This window comes from Bacillus rossius, chromosome 17, assembly GCF_032445375.1.
Source record: "Bacillus rossius redtenbacheri isolate Brsri chromosome 17, Brsri_v3, whole genome shotgun sequence".
NCBI classification, from domain to species: domain Eukaryota; kingdom Metazoa; phylum Arthropoda; class Insecta; order Phasmatodea; family Bacillidae; genus Bacillus; species Bacillus rossius.
In genome coordinates, this window is record NC_086344.1 from 39,379,023 (window position 1) to 39,401,116 (window position 22,094).

At 47.4% G+C, this 22,094-nt stretch overlaps 1 protein-coding gene across 1 annotated transcript in view; it reads left to right on the forward strand.

The window, feature by feature from the left end:
• LOC134540663 (uncharacterized) overlaps positions 1-21,300 on the forward strand; it is a 43,080-nt gene extending 21,780 nt beyond the window's left edge. The window contains exons 4-9 of the mRNA XM_063383535.1: positions 7,651-7,765; positions 8,602-9,029; positions 13,744-13,880; positions 15,757-15,940; positions 19,853-20,044; positions 20,747-21,300. Coding sequence (XP_063239605.1) covers positions 7,651-7,765; positions 8,602-9,029; positions 13,744-13,880; positions 15,757-15,940; positions 19,853-20,044; positions 20,747-21,300 — 1,610 coding nt within the window. The remainder of the gene's footprint in view (positions 1-7,650; positions 7,766-8,601; positions 9,030-13,743; positions 13,881-15,756; positions 15,941-19,852; positions 20,045-20,746) is intronic.
• Positions 21,301-22,094: the final 794 nt, after the last annotated feature.

Consider the following 22,094-nt stretch of genomic DNA (forward strand, 5'->3'; position numbering starts at 1 on the left):
GTCAGTTTCTTTAATTGTTGGCGGCCATATTTCTTTCCGATAGTTTTCCATAGCTTTCCAAGACCTGAAATTACAATAAATTGCCAATTTTATAATGTTTTATTTAAAGATATTTGTTGTGAATAATCGCATATAAAGTAAATATTCTAGTATTATAAAATGAGATAAAGTAAATTTTGGGAAATTTTTTTGTGCTTAGATCAAAGACATTTATATCTCTTTTTGTATGTATTTATATTGTTTATTTGGGAGAAATTTATATGACTGTGGTATTGAATGCATATTTTCTGTTGGAGAATTTTGTCCAGAGATCATATCATTAATCATAATAAAAGTATCAATTAATTTAATTTACTTGTCTTGTTGATGTTTTGCCACCTACACAGTGTTCAACCTTTAAGTTGACGTCGTCTGGCCGACGACCACCCCAGAGCCCGACCTGCACCCGCCAGTATACGCTCCCGCTAACGGAACACACCCCTGGCCATGGCCCACCCGAGTCAGGCGACCCGAACAGCAATCAAAGACAAAGCCGCGGAAACCTGAGTAGACAAGAGAAGAACCGTACCCATTCCTCCTAAAACATTAAATTAGGATTTTAGCGACAATAAAATCTCTTCCAGACACACCCGTTTGGAGTCTAGCGTAATGAGGTCACGCCTGGCGCGAGAGAGGCCGAGCCTCCCTCGGACGCCATGCCAGTTCGGCAGTTCAGCGCAGCTCACGGACCGGGGCGGACCTACGTCCCACGGAGAGGCAACATCCTTTGTCTACATCGAAAGTAACGTCCGGTAAATATAGTCACTAATTAACAGAACCCCTTTTATTACTTAACCTCTCCGTGAGTACCCGGTCCCTTTTTTCGGTCCAGGACCTAATCCGGCCGCATCAATTTAAAGACACCCCGCACCACACTTGGTCAGCGGGGCTGCTCTTCAGTATACGGCACGGGCCGCCTCCCGCAACTTACAGAACTTTATTTAAGGTCACGCGCACGGCGCTGACCACAAACCCGCAAGGGAACTTGGACAAACTTAATTGCGGTGCGTGTTTCACCACAGTGGGCACAACACCCGCGCCGAGACATTTGCATACGGGATTGGCCGTCTCCAATCGTCCACCCCCTTAATTCAGTGTATTTTTGTGTCTCGTACTTTGTATTGCTAACTTACGTTACCCGAGTAACGAGTGCCACGTAATTTGTGCGCGCCCCCTTAATTCAGTGTATTTTTGTGTCCCGTACTTTGTATTGCTAACTTATGTTACCCGAGTAACGAGTGCCACGTAACTTGTGCGCACCCCCTTAATTCAGTGTATTTTGTGTCCCGCCTTTGTGTTACGAAATTACGTTACCCGTGTAACCAGTGAGACGTATGAGACGTAGCAGCGTCCGAGGCCACGTAACGCGGAACACAAACCATACGGCGCCACGGAATAACGAGTAAACCCCCCCCGGGGACCTCTGTAGAGTGTTGTATTGTGTACGACTCGTTCCTATGAATAAAAGGTACGACACCACCACCTTAACTCCACGCCTCTTATTTAAAATCATCTCACGCAACACCGCCGCCGGCCCTAGTGGGCCACGCAGGGGCACATACATCCACGACCCCCAAACTCACGACTAGAACCGAGCTAGTCTGGCGCCCACCCGGACAATACGTAGCAAGAACCGCCTTTTCCCACTAGGAGCCACACCGGGACTCGAGCCCGAGACCCCGGACGACGGCATTTGGCGCCCGCTGCGTGGGGCAGAAAATAACGTGAAAATTTTTTTTTCTCCACCTCCTGGACATTTTCGAGATAAATTCACCAACAGGCGACAGCGGAGACACGAAACGGCCATTTTGGACACAGGAAGGGTCGAAGGCCAGACAGACCGGCGCGACGAGGCGAGCGGACAAAGGACACTCCAACCACCCCCACCTCCACACGTCATCACGGCGAGGCGAGCAACGGAGCGACGTCACCACCCCCACCCCGCGCGGACCGTTTTCGCCTCCTCTTTGTGCGGCTGTCCGGGCGCTCTCGGCCATCGCCTCACACGCCCATCCGCACCCCCGCCCATGCCGCGGCCATTCTCGGCCTCTGTTTTGTGCGGCTGTCCGGGCACCTGCCTAGCCGGCGAGCGCGACCCCGCGCGCAGACTTGCACAGCGCGCACAGAGCCACGAGTGAAAAACACGACTCGACACAGCTGAACACGCACGATAACAAGAGATGGATGCAGACGAATGCAGTGGGTGTTACCACCTCTACCCGAGATGGTACTTAAACGGCAGGATCGCCGCGGGGTACGAGTGTGGCTATTGTCAAGAGTATCGCACATACGGGATGACGATGTGTGGAAGCCGGTCGTGTCCTGGAGGAAGTAGCATGGGCTACCACTGCGACGAGTGTACCGACCTATGGCATCGTGACTGCACCAACGAGCGTGAAGGTACTTTGAGGCGCGAGTCCTTCACGTTCACGTGCGCGCGATGTACCGCAGGACGAGCCACCCAAGTGCAGTATTCGGGAGCAGCGCTACTAATTCCTCCCCTACGATACGCCGCGACAATTCACGACATCGAGACGCCACTCACGCAGACGCAAGACGTATCACGAACTCACGCCCCGACGACATCCGCACCGTCACGTACAACCGTCCCGACGCCGACACTCACGCAGACGCAAGACGTATCACGAACTCATGCCCCGACGACATCCGCACCGTCACGTACAACCGTCCCGACGCCGACGACCTTCATCATGCCGCCAACAATCCCGCTCCCGTCGCCTCCTGTCCCGGAGCCACCAACCTCGGCATCCCTCGTAGACCTGACGCCTCCCGACCCAAGTCCGGAAACACCGTCACCAGCGAGACCACGCTACATCAACCTGACGCCACTCACGCCGACGCACTACGCCTCACCAAGGACGCCTTCCGTCCCGACGCCGACGCTCGTCACCCTCTCGCCGCCAATCCTGCTCCCTCCGCCTCCGGGCCCAACGCCACCAGCCTCAACACCCCTCGCAGACCTGACGCCACTCAACATGACTGCGACGACGCTTGACCCGCCAAAGCCGACCGAACGACGCACGACGCCGACCGTCCCACCGCAGTCTGCCACGACGACCCGAATCCGCAGCGTGTCGGAGACACCTCACGACGCCGGGATGGCCTCGCCACCGCACCTGACCACTGTCACAGTGCCGCGAAGGACCGTTCCGACGCAACCCGCGTCGTCTACGACACACGCCTCATCCGGGACGCCACCAGACTCGGCACCGACACGTCGCGCCACACCGTCGCCACCGCCTAGCTTCAATTACATGCAGCCGTCGTCACTGCCACATGAGCGCGCGGTCTCAAAAGGGACGCTGGAAAACGGAATGCCCAGGGCCACGACGCCGAGACGCCTGTGCGAGGCCCCGCCACCGGGACTCGCCCCGCGGTGCCCGCCTGGCTTCGAGGCACAGGGGATGGAGCCCACCAAAACGAGACAGACGCGCACGACATCGACGTCGACGCCGTCTTCGGCACCGCCTGAAACATCAAAAACGCTAGAGGCGCCACGACGCCGCCCCTCGGACAGCCTGCCACAGCAGCCACCGAGGCGACGCGCACTCTGCCCTCAAGAGGCGCCACGACGCCGCCCCTCGGACAGCCTGCCACAGCAGCCACCGAGGCGACGCGCACTCTGCCCTCAAGAGGCGCCACGACGCCGCCCCTCGGACAGCCTGCCACAGCAGCCACCGAGGCGACGCGCACTCTGCCCTCAAGAGGCGCCACGACGCCGCTACTCGGACAGCCTGCCACAGCAGCCACCGAGGCGACGCGCACTCTGCCCTCAAGAGGCGCCAGGACACCGCCCCTCGGACAGTCTGCCACAGCAGCCACCGAGGCGACGCGCACTCTGCGCTCCAGAGGCGTCACGACGCCACCCCTCGGACAGTCTGCCACAGCAGCCGCCGAGGCGACGCGCGCTCAAGCCGCCAGAGGCGCCACGACGCCACCCCTCGGCCGGCCTGCCACAGCAGCCGCCGAAGCGACGCGCACTCTGTGCTCCAGAGGCGCCACGACGCCGCCCCTCGGTCAGCCTGCCACAGCAGCCACCGAGGCGACGCGCGCTCAAGCCGCCAGAGGCGCCACGACGCCGCCCCTCGGTCAGCCTGCCACAGCAGCCACCGAGGCGACGCGCGCTCAAGCCGCCAGAGGCGCCACGACGCCGCCCCTCGGCCGGCCTGCCACAGCAGCCGCCGAGGCGGCGCGCACTCTGTGCTCCAGAGGCACCACGACGCCGCCCCTCGGTCAGCCTGCCACAGCAGCCACCGAGGCGACGCGCGCTCAAGCCGCCAGAGGCGCCACGACGCCACCCCTCGGCCGGCCTGCCACAGCAGCCGCCGAGGCGACGCGCACTCTGTGCTCCAGAGGTGCCACGACGCCACCCCTCGGACAGTCTGCCACAGCAGTCGCCGAGGCGACGCGCCCTCAAGCCGCCGGAGGCGCCACGACGCCGCCCCTCGGTCAGCCTGCCACAGCAGCCGCCGAGGCGACGCGCGCTCAAGCCACCAGAGGCGCCACGACGCCGCCCCTCGGTCAGCCTGCCACAGCAGCCGCCGAGGCGACGCGCGCTCAAGTCGCCACAGGCGCCGCGCCACAACACCGTGACGTCACCGCGGCTACCGGGTCGCCTGAGCTCCCTGCATCTGCCTGACGCAATGCAGGTCGACGCCACGGCACCTGGACGCCCGACCGCCCCACCACCGCACGTGACCGTCACTCGGCCGATGACACCTGTCATCCGTCTGGCAAGACGAGCCGCGAAACGCCCGCATGTCAGCAAGGCTGAGCCGGGCCGTGCCGAGCGCCGCCCGCGCTTGCTGCCCGCCTGCCGAGAGCCACCTGACCTTGGTCGCCGCCGCCCCTGCCGGCCGGCACCCTGGCCACCACCGCACCGCCGCCCGCTGCAAGACACCGCAGCCACACTCGGAACCACTGTCACCCCCCGAGGACGAGTCCGGGGAGGTGCTTAGGGCACAACCGCACAACGACCACGCCGACACCACCCACATGATGATGGAACTGGACGACGGGGACGAGGAGGCCTCTACTCCAAACCCGCCCGGCACACCGGAACGGGAGAGGAGGCTGTACCCATCCACGCCGTACCAGACGCTGAGGGCCAACGTCAACAGGCCACCTCGACGAGTCGACCCCCGGATGTTCGGCGTGGGACGACCCGGGACAGGTGCTCGGGCCCTACCAACTGCGGCCACCGCGAGCACCACCCGGGTGGGGCTGTTGCCGGAGCTAGGAGGCGCCACGACGCCGCCCCCGGCACACCTGCCACGACGGCAACCGGGGCGGCACACACACTGGCCCAGTCGGCCACGATCACCAGGTCCAGTGCGCTGACCCTATCAGCCGCTGACCCCGCCCAGGCGCCACGACGCCGCCCCCGGCACGCCTGCCACGACGGCAACCGGGGCGGCGCGCACGTTGGCCCAGTCGGCCACGTTCACCAGGTCCAGTGCGCTGACCCTATCAGCCGCTGACCCCACACCGGCGCCACGACGCCGCCCCCGGCACGCCTGCCACGATGGCAACCGGGGCGGCGCGCACGTTGGCCCAGTCGGCCACAATCACCAGGTCCAGTGCGCTGACCCTATCAGCCGCTGACCCCGCCCAGGCGCCACGACGCCGCCCCCGGCACGCCTGCCACGACGGCAACCGGGGCGGCGTGCACGCTGGCCCAGTCGGCCTTGATCACCAGGTCCAGTACGCGGAGCCAACCAGCTGCTGAGCCGCGAACCACGCCGGGATGGAGTGGCCGGAGCTAGGGGTGGCCCCATGTTAGCGGGACCATAAGCGGCGCAAGGTCGGGCTTCACAGGGGGGGGGCGTTTGACGTCGTCTGGCCGACGACCACCCCAGAGCCCGACCTGCACCCGCCAGTATACGCTCCCGCTAACGGAACACACCCCTGGCCATGGCCCACCCGAGTCAGGCGACCCGAACAGCAATCAAAGACAAAGCCGCGGAAACCTGAGTAGACAAGAGAAGAACCGTACCCATTCCTCCTAAAACATTAAATTAGGATTTTAGCGACAATAAAATCTCTTCCAGACACACCCGTTTGGAGTCTAGCGTAATGAGGTCACGCCTGGCGCGAGAGAGGCCGAGCCTCCCTCGGACGCCATGCCAGTTCGGCAGTTCAGCGCAGCTCACGGACCGGGGCGGACCTACGTCCCACGGAGAGGCAACATCCTTTGTCTACATCGAAAGTAACGTCCGGTAAATATAGTCACTAATTAACAGAACCCCTTTTATTACTTAACCTCTCCGTGAGTACCCGGTCCCTTTTTTCGGTCCAGGACCTAATCCGGCCGCATCAATTTAAAGACACCCCGCACCACACTTGGTCAGCGGGGCTGCTCTTCAGTATACGGCACGGGCCGCCTCCCGCAACTTACAGAACTTTATTTAAGGTCACGCGCACGGCGCTGACCACAAACCCGCAAGGGAACTTGGACAAACTTAATTGCGGTGCGTGTTTCACCACAGTGGGCACAACACCCGCGCCGAGACATTTGCATACGGGATTGGCCGTCTCCAATCGTCCACCCCCTTAATTCAGTGTATTTTTGTGTCTCGTACTTTGTATTGCTAACTTACGTTACCCGAGTAACGAGTGCCACGTAATTTGTGCGCGCCCCCTTAATTCAGTGTATTTTTGTGTCCCGTACTTTGTATTGCTAACTTATGTTACCCGAGTAACGAGTGCCACGTAACTTGTGCGCACCCCCTTAATTCAGTGTATTTTGTGTCCCGCCTTTGTGTTACGAAATTACGTTACCCGTGTAACCAGTGAGACGTATGAGACGTAGCAGCGTCCGAGGCCACGTAACGCGGAACACAAACCATACGGCGCCACGGAATAACGAGTAAACCCCCCCCGGGGACCTCTGTAGAGTGTTGTATTGTGTACGACTCGTTCCTATGAATAAAAGGTACGACACCACCACCTTAACTCCACGCCTCTTATTTAAAATCATCTCACGCAACACCGCCGCCGGCCCTAGTGGGCCACGCAGGGGCACATACATCCACGACCCCCAAACTCACGACTAGAACCGAGCTAGTCTGGCGCCCACCCGGACAATACGTAGCAAGAACCGCCTTTTCCCACTAGGAGCCACACCGGGACTCGAGCCCGAGACCCCGGACGACGGCAAAGTTATCTTTCCTTTTTGATTTTTCTAATATGCAGATTAGGCCCCATCTAGGCAAGCAAGTTTACCTTGTGTATAATTACCTTATAAATAGAGTGGTGCTTGCAGTGGGAATTTAGGACCAGATGGGACCATCCTCATAGTGCCCAAAAAAATTATTCAATACTTAATCTCAATCACTTTATAGAAGAAACTGCATGGAACATCCAGTCTTCATTAACTTCAGGGATTCCACTAAATTCCACTATGCTTTGTTAAATTCAATTTTTTGGAAAGCGAAAGAAAATTGTTGTGTTTTGAAAACCATTGAAACCAAGATGGTGCCTGTCGATTATTATTTTCTCGTACCGTCCCTTATGACCTCGACTTTGACGCGAAGTTGGACACAGATTGATTAGTTTGTTCATTTCCCACTCGTGTCGCTGGTGTTGCAGCATGTTTGCAGCCAGGGGGTGCCAGCTCAAGGGGCGAGTGCCCGCGCTACTACAGTCCGGCACAGTGGTCTGCACAGCCGCCTGCAGTGGTGGTCCCCATGTTGCACCCCATCAGGTGTGTTCTGCGGGACGCCCGCAAACCAGGACATAACTTAACTAGTTTTCCACCCTTGGCTCCCCCTTCCTTGGTTTTTTTTATTATCAAACCTACCAAGCCAAACCTTTCCAGAAAACACCTCATATCTCCACCACCTATTGATTCCACTATTCCAAACTTTTTTTATTCAACTTATATATAGTAAACAAATAGATTTATATGCAGTCATTTCTTTTTAAATACATCTGGTGTTATAGTCTACATCATCCACTAGTTTGAAACATGTATTTATCCTATCATCTGCATTCTGTCTTCTATTTCAGCTATCTACTACATTGTCTATTGGAAAACTGTCCCCAGTATGTAGTAGTGTCATCGTAACTTAAAAATATTAAATAGACAGATTCTTGTCTTCTTTGCATGGAACTAATACAGGCTTTCGGCGTCCCATTCGAAATGTTAAAATCTTACTAAACGATTAGAGATTTTATACCCTAAAAAAAATACCAGCTATGTGCACCAAAACAATGGAGTTCAAAAGTTTTATTGGTAAATATTCAACTATAAACATAAAAAAATTCTGCTGTGCATCTTGAATGTGCAGTCTATATCCATATTTAACTACTAGGTAGGGAGTTGTAGTGACATCCTCAGGTGCATGGTGGTGATTCACAGATGTATAGTAAATAAACTAAAGATAGCTTTTGTGACATATTCAGGTATGCAGTGGTGTCGTACAGCCATAAAATGGCTAAAAGGCAGCGAGTGGTTGTGATTTGTCTTTAGGTACACAATGACTGTCACACAGCCATAGAGTGACTGAAAGGAAGAGAGACATTGTGTATTTTCCTCAGGTACGTGGTGGTGTCACACACGGCCATGAAGCGCTGCAGTTCCTTGGAAGCCTGTGGCAAGCAGCTGCGCTCCATGCAGCACTACCACCTGAAGAAAGGCTATGATGACCTCACCTACAACTTCGTAGTGGGCAACGACGGCTCGGTGTACGCAGGGCGAGGCTGGTGGCGTGCAAGCTCGCACCTGAAGCAGCGTGGCAACGTCACGCTGGGCGTGTCCTTCTTCGGCGACTACAGCGACCAGTCGCTCACAGAGTTGCAAGTGAACTCGACGGCTCTGCTGCTGGAGCAGGGAGTGAAGTGCGGCTACCTCGCGCCCGACTACCAGCTCGTAGCACACAACCAGACCCACAACACCAACAGTCCGGGCCTCTTCGTCTTCAGGGAGATACAGAATTGGCCGCACTACTCGCCCATCAAGCTCTTCTGACCACCCCACCTTCAGCCCCTGCTCTTTGTGCTACAGATGGCCTCGGCGGCTACTTCCTGGATGACAGTGGCTCGATGTGTGTATTGACAAACCATGCTCCAAACAACTCGTCTTTGTTACGACTGTGTCATGCACTAGTGGGCTTTTAGCCATCGGCAAACCAGCCATAAAATACAAGGTCGAAATACACATAATTGTATTAAGATTCCTTGAAATCATTAACCAATGAAGGTGTTTAGTGTGATCCACTCAGGACTTTAAGAGTCTAGCCTGGAGGTCATGTAACCTGCGTGTCTGTCTAGTCACTACAGAAGGCCCTCTCTATGACTTGTTTTGTTTACATGACAAACACCTGCCATGATATCTCCATAATGGGAAGTGAACACAGTGGCAGATCTAGGATTTGGTTAAAGAAGGTGGACCTAATATTATTGTTTCAACATTTGATATTACAAAGCAAAAACCCTCAATATTCTGTAATTTTACCCCCATAATGCTCGAACTCTCCAACTGGTACAGGTGCAGTAACTTTACTGTAAGGAGACTTTACCATAACGTAAACGCCAGTTAAGAACATTATTGTTGTTTATTTCAACACAAAACTGCATTGAAGTATTTAATACGTTTTAAGGGACTGGTTATTTTTTTCTTATTTACAAATGATGTATTAAAATAAAAGGAACTCACGTATCAATTTAAACTGGCTTAAGAAAATAAAATGTAACAGTTATTTTAGTAGGCCGAGGAGTGGGAGAATGATGGCTAAAGCTGGATGGGTTATGATGTTCTGTCCACTGACTTCGTCATGAAGGTCTGACTGTGTACTATAACCATCTGACATATAACCCTGTCTTAACCTCTCTTCTGTGCTATCCACGTTTTGTTCGTAAACTCATAACAACACATACCTTAATGTGCTCTACGGCTGTATGCTGTTGCGGCAGTTAGATGCTGGTAACGTTAACCTTGCTGTCGGGTGCTGTTGTTCTCCGAGTGTTCCAGCTTCTTTCTGCATATGTCTGAGGAAGTACATGAAAAATGATTGTAAAGAATTTACTGCACCTTTTTTTTTATGATCATGACCGAGCTACCTTTAAACTTCTCCAAACAAGTGTTGTAAAGTCTGAAGAAACAAAATGTTGCTGTAAACATTTTCTTGTAATTTGTGCTATATACATTGTGCAAAATTTTATAACAATTTCTGTGAAATAAATATTTTTTCTAGAATAATTATTGTATGAATTGACAATATACTGTCACCTTCTGCTTGGTTAATGTTGGTGAATGAAGGTGGATATCGCAGGATGCCAGCTGGCGTGCTGTTTCATCCGTATGCCAATTCGTGGAGCGCTCGGGGCATGACGTCGCCGTGTGGCGTGCAAGACAGGAAGGCGCTACCAACAAGGGACCTCGGAGTGTTAGCCCCCCGAGACCCAACAAACACATGAGGTGCACTGGCACCTGCCACTCTTGCATAACGCAGATGTGCAGATGTGGGGCTGTGGCCCCTTGCACATGTTCTGTCGTCTATAATGTGAACTAACCAGTTGTGGCACTGCCTGAGTGCGGACCCGAAAACACTCCAGCACATATGTGTGCAGACAGTAAGACCAGTAAATCATATGTAGGTATGATCAGACATTAAGAAAACTTAAGCATATAAATGTGCTGGCATTAAGCATTAATGTGTGCGGGCAGGAAAGCATGGCTGTGGTCAAACGTGCTACACTGGAACTAATTAATAATTAAGCTTTCTATGTCTGAAACGGTTTAAATTTCCTACTGCCTAACATCGTAATGACAAATTATTTAATAATAAGTATAATTATAACAAGTGTCAGCAGAACATCCAATGTAAATCTCGACAGCAAATGGTTTATTTTTAAAATGACAAGATATCCACACATCGAAAAAAAAACCTTTTATCAGAGTAATAATTATCTTTCAAATCAGTTGCAGTCACAGAACTTCACATTGTAGTTACCTTTTGAGCCCTGTAGAGCTATTTTCCGGAAAACTACAAACACTAATATGAAGTTGGACTCGATTACATTCAAAATACCCTTATGTATTGGACTACTAGCCAATGACTTACAAATTGGATTTTTATGCACAATTTAAACACTTATTATGAAAGTAACCTCTTACTAGCTAGCATTGTAGAGCAATGACTTCGATATGAAACGAAAAACTCATTTCTTGGGTATTCCCTAAGTGTTCATTTGAGAGAAATGATTGTAAATAGCAGATCATTCAATCTGTTACAGGAAATAAAAACATATAGTTCATTTGGCAATATTCGCATTAATTGAAAACTTTTTGAAATAATTAAGACTTATAATTTATTTTTAAAATTAGACAGGTTGTCATGTTTCTTCTTCTTCTTCTGCCCCCCCCCCCCCCCTCCACCTATGGCAAAACAATTTCCAAGGTGAGAACTCTTTATTTATCGAAATAGAATATAGTTTTCAAAATATGGACAAATGTTTAGAATAATGCTTACTACAGGTTAAATGGTATAATTTTCTATTAAATAAGGGTGCTTCAAATACACTTTATCGCCGATTATGTAATTTATTTCGAAATTTTAATGATGCTAGCCAATCGGAAAAATTTATTTTTATTGAAAGTGCATTATAGTGTCATAATATAAAATATTATTAAAATCTGTTAACCAGAACGGTAAAAACATAATTTGAAATTAGGCTTTAAAATCATCTCAAAGTTGAAAAAAGTGTTTTTGAAGTAAAATTGAAATCAGACACATTTCATTGGTTAAATATTTTTGAAGCACTGAACACTTTAGTAGGGAAGTTATTTCTGAATTCTACTTTAAAAACCTACTTAAAATAATGGTGTTTGGCAATACATAACGAATTTATACTGCTGCGCTGGCCCAGTACTTTCAGCCCACTACCATCCTCCCCGTGACGTCAAATACCTTCAGCCAATGAATATGCAGTGAGTGGGAATGGCTTACCTCATATACTCTAATGGAATATACTCTTGAAATGGGGCGGAGCCAAGCAGTTCAAGTAACGGCCGGATAACGCGCCACAGTCAACTGTGAGGCAGCAATTGTAAACAATAACAAACAGCCAATTATAATGGAATAAGCTGTGTTGAAAGAGTTATTGTGGCCAAAATCATTAACAATTTGAATTCATTCGATGTTGGTTTAAGGATTTAGCTTTGTTGAGGACTTGGGTAACAAGAGGCTTTAAAAAGGGGTAAAGTTTTCATGTTTCCACGTATTATAACGATGTAAGGATAGCGGCACGTGGTAAGGACGTGTTTGTGAAAGCCCGGAGCTATCCAAGTCAAAGTCTTTTCTAGGGTAAAAGTAAACGAAAAAGCCGGATTTATTAATATTTTTTGGAGAGGAAAAACCTAATAGTTTTGAAATCCCGCAAGTATACTATACGTTATAACATGGCACATAGTTTTGATTTACGTTTTGTGTGGAAGTGTTGTGTTTTGTGTTGATCATGTAGAAACTAATGGCTGGTACACAAAAAAAAAATCAACTGCAAAATAAATCGCCAATAAATATTTCAGAAAACCTATATTCCTTTTGAAATGAAGTTATACTTAAAACTAAAATATATTGCAATTTATTCTAAAGTACAAAAAAATAAAGCCGATCACTTATTTATAATGATTTGTGAATTGTTCCATATAGGTATTTGAATGTAATTTTAACTCGTGTATTTTGTATAAAGGTATTTCCTTCTTCACTTATATAGCGTTTTCTGATAACTCAAAGCGCATGTTGCTACAATATATATTTTTTTACCCACTGTCCATTGTGAATTCGCAGGCATTCGCATATTTTAATAAGTTAATTCTAGAGTAACGGCCTTTCCATGTGAAAAAATATATAAAAAAGTAGGAATATTTGAGTTTTGATAATGTTCTTCAATTTTTCCACAAAAAAAAACGGGGTGTCGGAATTAGTTGGATTTTGAAATACTTAATTGTGGGGTGGGGGATAAAGTCCAGGGAAATGGTAAGGTAAAATCATTTAAAACGAGAAAATTATTGAAAAATAATATAATATTTATAATCGTTGTAACGTTGAACTCAGAAATATCATTTTGCCACTACCTCCATAATTCCTAGGCCGCGCTGCAGGTGTTGACGTGTACAACATTTTACGACTTAGTTGTGTTTTTATAGGGCTTATGCTCTGTACAATTATAGGATACGGAAAAAAAATTGAATATTTACAAACCTTGCAAACTTATTTGCTAGACTGGTTTTGTTCATTGCCTGGGATTTAGTTTCCTAGGCGATGTGAACGTAAAAGTCCTGGTAATTGTATTCATTCTTTTTTGAGAATTTAACGTGCGCTGAGAATCGTTACGTGTGCGAACGTCACTGCAAACTTTAATTTTGCATTATTTTAAAGTTTGCCTCTTTTAGGTGTGAATTTCTATTTAAGGCGTAAAACATGCTTACAACGAGGTACGAAACAAAATTGTATCATTATTGGACGGAAAAATATTAAACGCTTCCTTACCACGGACACATGTAGCATTAGGCATTCGCATCAGGCATCGTCTGCTTATCTATGGTCTGCTCGCTTTGTTTCCCCCATAGTCCCCCCTCCCCGTGGATCACGTGACACCGTGACGTCAGAGGGCGGGCACTGTGGCTGGCAAGACTGCGAAGAGAGATGGCGGACGCGAAATGAGTGCGTGTCGGAGGAGACAGTGAAGTGACTATGAGCGCCGATGTGAGGAAAGGGGACAGGCCCATTGAACCGACGGACTCTGATTCCAGCGACGACAGCTCCACGTGGGAAGACCATGGAGACGTTACCTCTGACGGGGTCTCCGTGTCGCAGGTAGGACTGGATAAACGTATGTCTCGGGAAGCCCTGCCCAAGGTCCGGTGTAACTGATATAAGTACAAGTAAACACGCCTGCGTATCGCTGTCAAATGTGACTTTATCGTACTTGGACATGCTGTGTTGATGTTTATCACAATTTGTTTTGTTATTGACTGTGCCCAATGAGAGGTGCTTCCCCGCATTTGACTGGCCAATGAAGGTGCGATTACTGTTCTGGCGCCGTGATTCGTCATAACAATAAGAACAATATAGTGTTTTAATGAATATCTTGACACGAAATGTTATCGCGAAACATTTAACTATAAAGTTGGACTCACCATGACCATGATCCATCGTAATAGTACGTCACACGTCCGTCCGTAATCACGTGACCTCCAGCCAATCAGAAGGCCTGAAAAATTCTGCCCGTCAAAACCGTAACAAAGTTTAACTAGCTAGTAGCTACTTTAATTTTTATGTTTTTACCTTGTGTTTGAACACGTTTTAAAGTTTTATACTTGAAAGAATAATTGACCCTGCACGCAAAATTGTATTTAATTACGTACGCAACTCGAAAATATATTTAAATAAATATTAGAACGAAAGAAAAGTAGGTTAATGATTCGTAAGTGCTTAGCGTACATGATCGTTATTTACGTTTTACCATCCGTCTGCCGCTTCGAAAGTCCACGTAAACTTTACAAATTGCATCCAATGTGACTGAATTAATTACGAAAACAAAACTTCAATTTAATTGATTTTTTATATACGATAACATAATACGGCTGGGATGATAGAAATAAACTTAAAATAAATGATAAAATACTGGTCACACAAATATATATATATTTTTTTACTTTTTAGTTAAAACATCAAACAAACATGGCTACCACCGCACTGAGTAACGTAAACGGAAAAGCTGAGCATTGCCCAGCTCTTCTGTACGCTTCTGTGTTCGCATGCGTGCCATTGTAGATACTCAGTTACGTGAATTACGTACCCGTTTCATGCTGCGTGTTGTTAACAAGACAACTGCATGACAAGCTGTGGCTGTGTGTTGTGTTGTCGGAAAAATTCAAAGTCGTGATTGAATTGTTTGGGCATGAGTTTTGAGAACCGAGATGTTATTACACAAAACATCTGAACGACTTAATACAAACACCACAGGCCTGTATTCCAGTAACAATTGACTGCTGCAGCTTAATATAGACATACTTAATCTGTCCGTCCGTCAAAAGTATGAGGGTGCCTAACTTTTAACGGGCCAACGGGTGGAAATTCCCCCCCCCCCCCCCCAAACACATATATATATACACACAGACACACAATTTGACTGTGAGTTAATTGAATAACGAATGGACGTAGGCGATGGGTTATTGCACAATAATCCGTTTGTCACCCGTCCATCCGTCCGTCAATGTCAAAACTTTGCCAAGCTTTAACTTTCGATGGACCAATAGATTAAATTATAACCTCAAATACGTCTGAAAGGCATTGTATTTATTTTAAGTTTTTTGTTTAATTTTTTTATTTGTTTAACTGCTTCCATATTATGTTTTTAAACTTACCTATGAACACGTTTTAAGTTCTATGTTTAAAAAAAAATTCTGAGACACAAAAGTAATTAATAATGCATGTGAACTCGAAAATATGTATTTAAAAAAAATATTTTAAAGTTTGTTTAATCATTTGTGAGTGCTTAGCGTACATGATCATCCAGCTGGTGAACCTTAGCAAGAGAAATTTTCTGAAAAGTTTAAGCCCTAATAGTTGTTGGCAGCCTCCGAGTAGAAACATGTAACGACGGACGCGCAGATCATTGTGAATCCAGCTTCAGTTGGTGTTGTTGAGGGGAGGTGGCTGGTGAGGCAGGTCGCTCGCGTGCCCGCAGGCTAGGACTCCCGGCACGGCCTTCTACGTGCAGCAGTCCAAGGACGTGCAGGTGGGACCGCGGGCCGTGTACCAGAGCCCCGTCACCTTCAACCAGAACATCGTGGTGACCAGTGGTGGCGTCGCCGAGTCGCCCGGCGCCTCTGACCTGGTCTCCGGCGGCCTGTTCGGCGCCTTGGTGAGCTGTGAGTGTCTGCAACCCGTCCCAAGCTGGAGCCCACGGGGGGCAAGGGGGGCACATGGACGTCTATTATGTTTACGTTTATCGACCCTGTTTTATTACAGTCACGATTTTGCAAGCGCAAGTGCAGGCACCCTCAGTGAGTGGGCTTCTTAATTCCAGCTCCCTTCCCCCCAGATCTAAGCCCATGATAGAGGGTATGGAATTACCCCCCCCCCGTGAAAAAGGACAGGGGGAAGTTCGATGCCCCTCCTGCAGAAAATTTGAAAAATGGACTCTTAAAAAAATATATATATTTTTTTTTTAACCCTACTTGGAACGGCAAATTTCACGTTAGTTTGGTTAATTGATCCTAAGAAATTTTGCTATTCTTATAAAAATTTCAGATAAATTACGTTCATGTCATATAATGAATGTAGGTTTTTAAATTTAGCTCTCTTGTATTTTATCTTTGGTTTCACATTTTATTTATCAAGATACATTATGTTTTGTGAACATCTGGGGGAAAATTCGCATCATGAAAAACAATTGCAAGAGAGCTACATATTTGAATTGCTTTATAGGAAAATCCATTAATTTAAATGAATAGCTGGACGTGTAAGCCTCAGCTTTTAGTCATTAACTCAAAAATCAATTTCTTAGTTTGAATTGAATGAGAGTTTCTCACAGTGTAACCCTTCTTCCTGCTAACTTGGAAGAGGGGTTGCGTCCCCGACTCACTCTGGGCGCGAAGGGAAATTCCAAAAATTATGAAAAGGTATGAAAGGCTACACAATAAAAAATTCCCCATACCAATGCCCAGGGGTCAGGCCAAAAAACTTTAAAGCAGACAAAGCATAGCAAACAATATTCCAAATAAAGGCAAGACTTTGGGTAATTACTATTAAAAAAAGATAATTTTCAAAAATTAGCATTTACTATATATAACAATACACGTTTGGTTACAAAAAAAGGCGATAATAATGGCAGTCTCTTAACCCAATCTCAAAAATAATCATTACAAATTAAATATTATAAAAATATAAATAACGATGACAACATATATATATATATATATATGTATATAAATATTAACAACGGCCTTACTAATAATTAAATGATCACAACGAAGGTCGTGAGGTGTGGCCACAAAAAAAGTTAAATGCAAGATGGCCTACCTTAATACCAATTATAAAAAAATATATATAAATCTATATAAAATTCTATATAAAATTGTACATAAAATGTTCTAATACAAAACATGAATTAAACGTATTTCTCAGTTCTCATTAATTGTTCTCTTCCTTGAAATAATTTGTCACTACAAGCTTGCCATTATGTTAACATTCTAGACGTCCGCCGGCTCGCTGACCTTCCTCAATAAACTAGAGAGTCTAATGCCTCACCGACATACTGTTCCATACAAATGAATAAATTACGCACTAACATCAGTCCGTGCGTGCGGCAAAACTCCCTCGCATACACTCTATAATACTGCAGAAAGTCATTAGAATTAGTAAAGTCCAATTGAAAATACGCTGATTATGCCAATGTCTCAAAACGTTGCTACAATTTTCCAAAACGCCGAATTATTTTAAAAATAAATTTCGTGTCCCACAAAACGGGCAAACGGGCGACCGTTAACAAAAACACGTCATCACATCACCAATGTGTGACATTAAAAACATGGGCCTCTTCTCACAAAAAGGGGGCAAAAGTTCCGTCCAAACTAGAAAAGTTCAGCATGGGCATAAAATCAAATTACGATCTTCGCAACAGTTGGTTTAACACCACGAGGGAAAAATTCAATGCGGCCGCCTCTTTTTACCTTGTACGAAGAGTGCATCGTCGGGCAATCCCTTGCCCTGTCGTCCTGCGTGGTGTCTCCATGCTGACCCTGCCCATAACCGCCCGCTGCCGCCCGGCTCTTCAGTCCGCCGTCACATGCTCCGTTCTCACCACGAGTCCCGCCAATTGTCCTCGCTTCCAGCTGATACCTCCCACTCCCGGCCGGCCGCGTCGATGACGTCATCGCCAAACCGCCGGGAGCACACCAAGTGGAAATCATGCGAAACACAATCAATATCACGTAACTACCAATCCATAATTACAAAATAAAGCGCTTAGCTTAAAAAAAAATATTAACAGTCACAACCATTATTTAAAGAGATGAATTAATCAAATAAAAAATGAAAACTTAAAAATACGTAAGATAAAACTATATAAAACTAAAAGCCAGTAACCTCAATAAAGCAAAATTAAATTACAAGGTTAAATGTGGCCCTGACGGCCACAACAGGCAGAATTTATCTTAAAAATTCAACGAAAGCAACGTGTGTAAAAATGCTCGGTTTTATCCTGCTGCTTGATCGTGTGAGCGAGACGGTCGAGTCAGGCCAGCTTGTTATTTCCTTCACGAGCGCCTGTGATGTGTTTGCGCGCGCCGTAAACAGAGGGTCCAGCGGCTGATTGGTGGCGGCCAGGCCGGGCCCAGCGCGTGTTGAGCTTGGAGCTGCTCCAAGCTCGGAATAGAAGCCCGGGTGTTTGTGTTTACTGCCCTGCCGTGTGACCCTGGAGCGCGGGGGTGGTATAAGATGGTAGCACTCCGTTGGCCTCGACAGTGCTCTCCGTCCGCCTCCGTGGCACGTGCGTGCGCCCCAGCGTGCTCATGGCAGGTAACGAGCGCGGTAGCGTGACGCGTTCATTTCCTACACGCTCGCTCCATGAAGTCGGCTCGAGGCTGACTTCCCGATCAGAAGGTTCCTGATGTGTAACATCCTGGCTCTCTGTATGTAGCATTTGGTAGGAGCAATTTCGTGAGTGGAACGGTGCTGCCTTCGGCGGAAGTCTCGGAAATCTGGAAAATATGGCTGACCCGCATGATTCAATCGTATATATTGCTTTTGTTAACATAAGTGCACTGCACATAGGTATTAAAAAATAAAAACTTACTGATAGTATAACTATCCTTTAATACTTTTATAATATATAGACATAAAAATAAATAATGACAACCTAAAAATTACGTTAGAATCCTGGTGTTACAACCCATTGAAATGTAGAGACAGCGCAGCTTTCATCATACTGTAGGGACACATCTTTAAGATGAATTTGGTTCGTAACCAGTCTTCATATTTTTTTGAAACATTACCAGTTTGTCTGGCGTATGTTATTGTTTATATTACGTGACCAGTTGATTTGCTCTCGTTTGGTAAGATTTTTTTAAACATTTTGGCAGTATTTTTTTTTAAAAAATAATACATGAAGTTTTTTTTTCAAAACTTTGATTAGGACCTTGGAGCTTGCAGGGGAGTTCGGAAGCTCAGGCAGCCGATGATGGGATGAAAGAGTTCTTACTATGGCGTTAACAGTTGTTAATTGTTCAGCAAACAGGTTCACGCCGACCGGGGCTTAAGCCCGGTGTGCCGGTTCGACACCGCAAGAGGCGCAGCTGGAGTTGGTGCCATGTCCCCTCTAGTATTTACTGTTCTTTTTCAATTTTATAATATGTTTCGAGTAAAGGAACTAATATATGAGAACATCCTTTAAGAATGAACTTGGACATCTCATCCAGTGGCGTGTCCATGATTTTGTTCTGGGGGGGGGGTCAGGCAGAAGGCTAGGGCCTTTCCGGGGGGCCTGGGGGGTATGGAATACCCCCCAGCTAGGAGGGGGGTCCGGGGGTCCTCCCCCGTGAAAATGTTGAAAAATACGTGTTCAATATTGCTGATTTAGGCTATCTAAAAATACTGGCCGTAACTTCATAAAAGTAAATATTTATTTTTTTCATTTTGTGAATTATATATTAAAATATTTTTAGCCCTGGGGGGGTCCGGTCCCGCTCGTCTCCCCCCCCTAGGCACGTCCCCCTGATCCCATCCCATGTTGATTGTGCCTGGTCTTGTCCCGAGGTGGTGTGGTGACGGGTGTGTCGCAGACGAGGGCGGAGCGCCGGTGGTGGTGGCGAGGAAGAAGGGGCTGGCTTCGTGCCGAGCACGGCCGTTCTTCTGGGGGCTCCTAGTGGCCGCGGCGCTGCTGGCCGTGGCGGCGGGGGCCACGGTGCTGTCGCAGCCCGCCGTCCTGGGGCTCTCGCGCTGGGGCGAGGGCGAGCCCACGGTGGCTCCCCTAGGTACTCGTCTAGGGTTGTTTCATTATTTTAAAAACTGAGGTGAAGGTTTGATTTTCGTGGATGATGTTCATTTTATGAAGATTCAGTATTCAACATAACAATTTGAAGGGGGGGGGGGGGGGGGGGTTTACAAAATAGTTCTAGTTCACTACTTTGTCTAAATACTTTTGTTGAAAATAATAGCATTTGTAAAATTTTACATGTTAAAGAAAAAAATATGTAAAGATTTAAGTAAATTTTGGTTGGAATTATTTTCTTTTTCATGAATCAGGTAGTATTTGTGTGCGAAATGTTGCAGTGTAGTGTTATATGTGCTGTACTAAGACACATTTCGGCATTATTTTTGGTTTCATTACGATTCACTGTGTAAAAGCTTTTTTCCGGTCATTTAATAATTTTTAAGAAGTATGACCTTAGCAGTTAAGTTGTGTGCATATAAATGATGCACCTAAAGCTGTCTGGCTCCCAGCTTTATTTGTCGTGGCAGGCAGCTGGTGCGATTAGGTTCAGTATTCTCAATACCAGAGTGCACCCGGGATTCAGTGTAGTTTCAAGACGGGCTTTATTCAAGTTGATTTTTGTACTTAAGTTGGTTTGAGGACAGTTTTGAGGACAGTTAGAATTGATTATTGAAGATGAAGATTAGCTGTAATGTAGCTGAGACCAGCCAGGGTGTCGTAAAGTAAAGATATTTTCCCCCAGAGTATCCTGTCAGTGGCAACAAGACGCTGGACAACGGCCGCAGAATCCTCTCGAAGAAGGAGTGGGGGGGCCGGGACCCCCGCAACGCCACGTGGCTGGTGCACCCCACCAAGTACGTGGTGATCTCGCACACGGCCGGGAACCTCTGCTTCGACGTCCACACCTGCGCGGCCATCGTGAGGGGCATTCAGGAGTACCACCGCACCCTGGGCGCTCTCTTCGACATCTCGTACAACTTCCTGGTGGGCGGGGACGGGAACGTGTACGAGGGCCGCGGCTGGGACTTCCGGTCGGCGCAGACGGGCTTCGTCAGCGGCGACAACGTGGACGTGGGCCTGATAGGGAACTTCGTCTGGGACTCGCCCAGCCACGTCCAGACGGACTCGGTCCAGCAGCTCATCAAGAGAGGCGTGGACTTGGGGAAGCTGGACCCCAACTACAAGCTGGTCGCGCACAACCAGACCTTCAGCACCATCAGCCCCGGTCCTAACGTCTACAGACTCATTTCCAAGTGGCCTCATTTCTACGTGCCTTCAGCAGAGGACCCCGCGTAGTGTCACTGGAATTACTTTGGCAAAAAACTTGAGGGGTATTTTTACACCTCAATTGAATATTTAGGTTTATTTGATTTTTATGTTCAAAATTATACAGAATATTTGTTACTATTCCTCAAAGGTCCTTTGCTTGATTCCGGGCCACGCAGTGAAATTCATGAAGTCGATTCACCATGTTCCAGCAGTTTACTGCCATCTGTTATCCATGCTGCGGAAGACGGTACCTAGCTAACTGTGCCGTAATCCGCAAATATGCCCTGGTTGTCTTTGTTAGCAACCCGTGTGGGGGTGACAGTGCATTGCAGTTAGTATCATATTGAATGTAAGCATTTCCAAATGTCACAATCATTTATTGCATTTGCTCGGTACCAGTACAGATGTAACCACAATGCACACAATAGAGAAGAATATGCCTTTTTAATGGCTGTGAATATTTCTGAAATAAAATAAAAATAAAAACTAGAGTACTGTAGTCATAAATTGAAATTTTTGTGCCATGTGTAAATAGTGAAGTGTTTGAATACACTTCTGAAGCTACTGGTAATTTTCGTTTGTTTCCCACGAAAAGATTGATGATCTTCTCAGTCTAGTCCAAACTAAATAATTTTTAAGATAATTTTTTTTTCATGCTAACCATACATTTAAAACTTGAATAAAACAATGCAAAAATTTCTACTTAAAAATTTCCATCAGCGTGAAATTTAAAAACCTTCAAAAAAATATTATATTAGTAAGCATGCATATATATGACCAAAAACAAAAAAAATTGTCCTAACAGCTTGTTTTGGTTATAT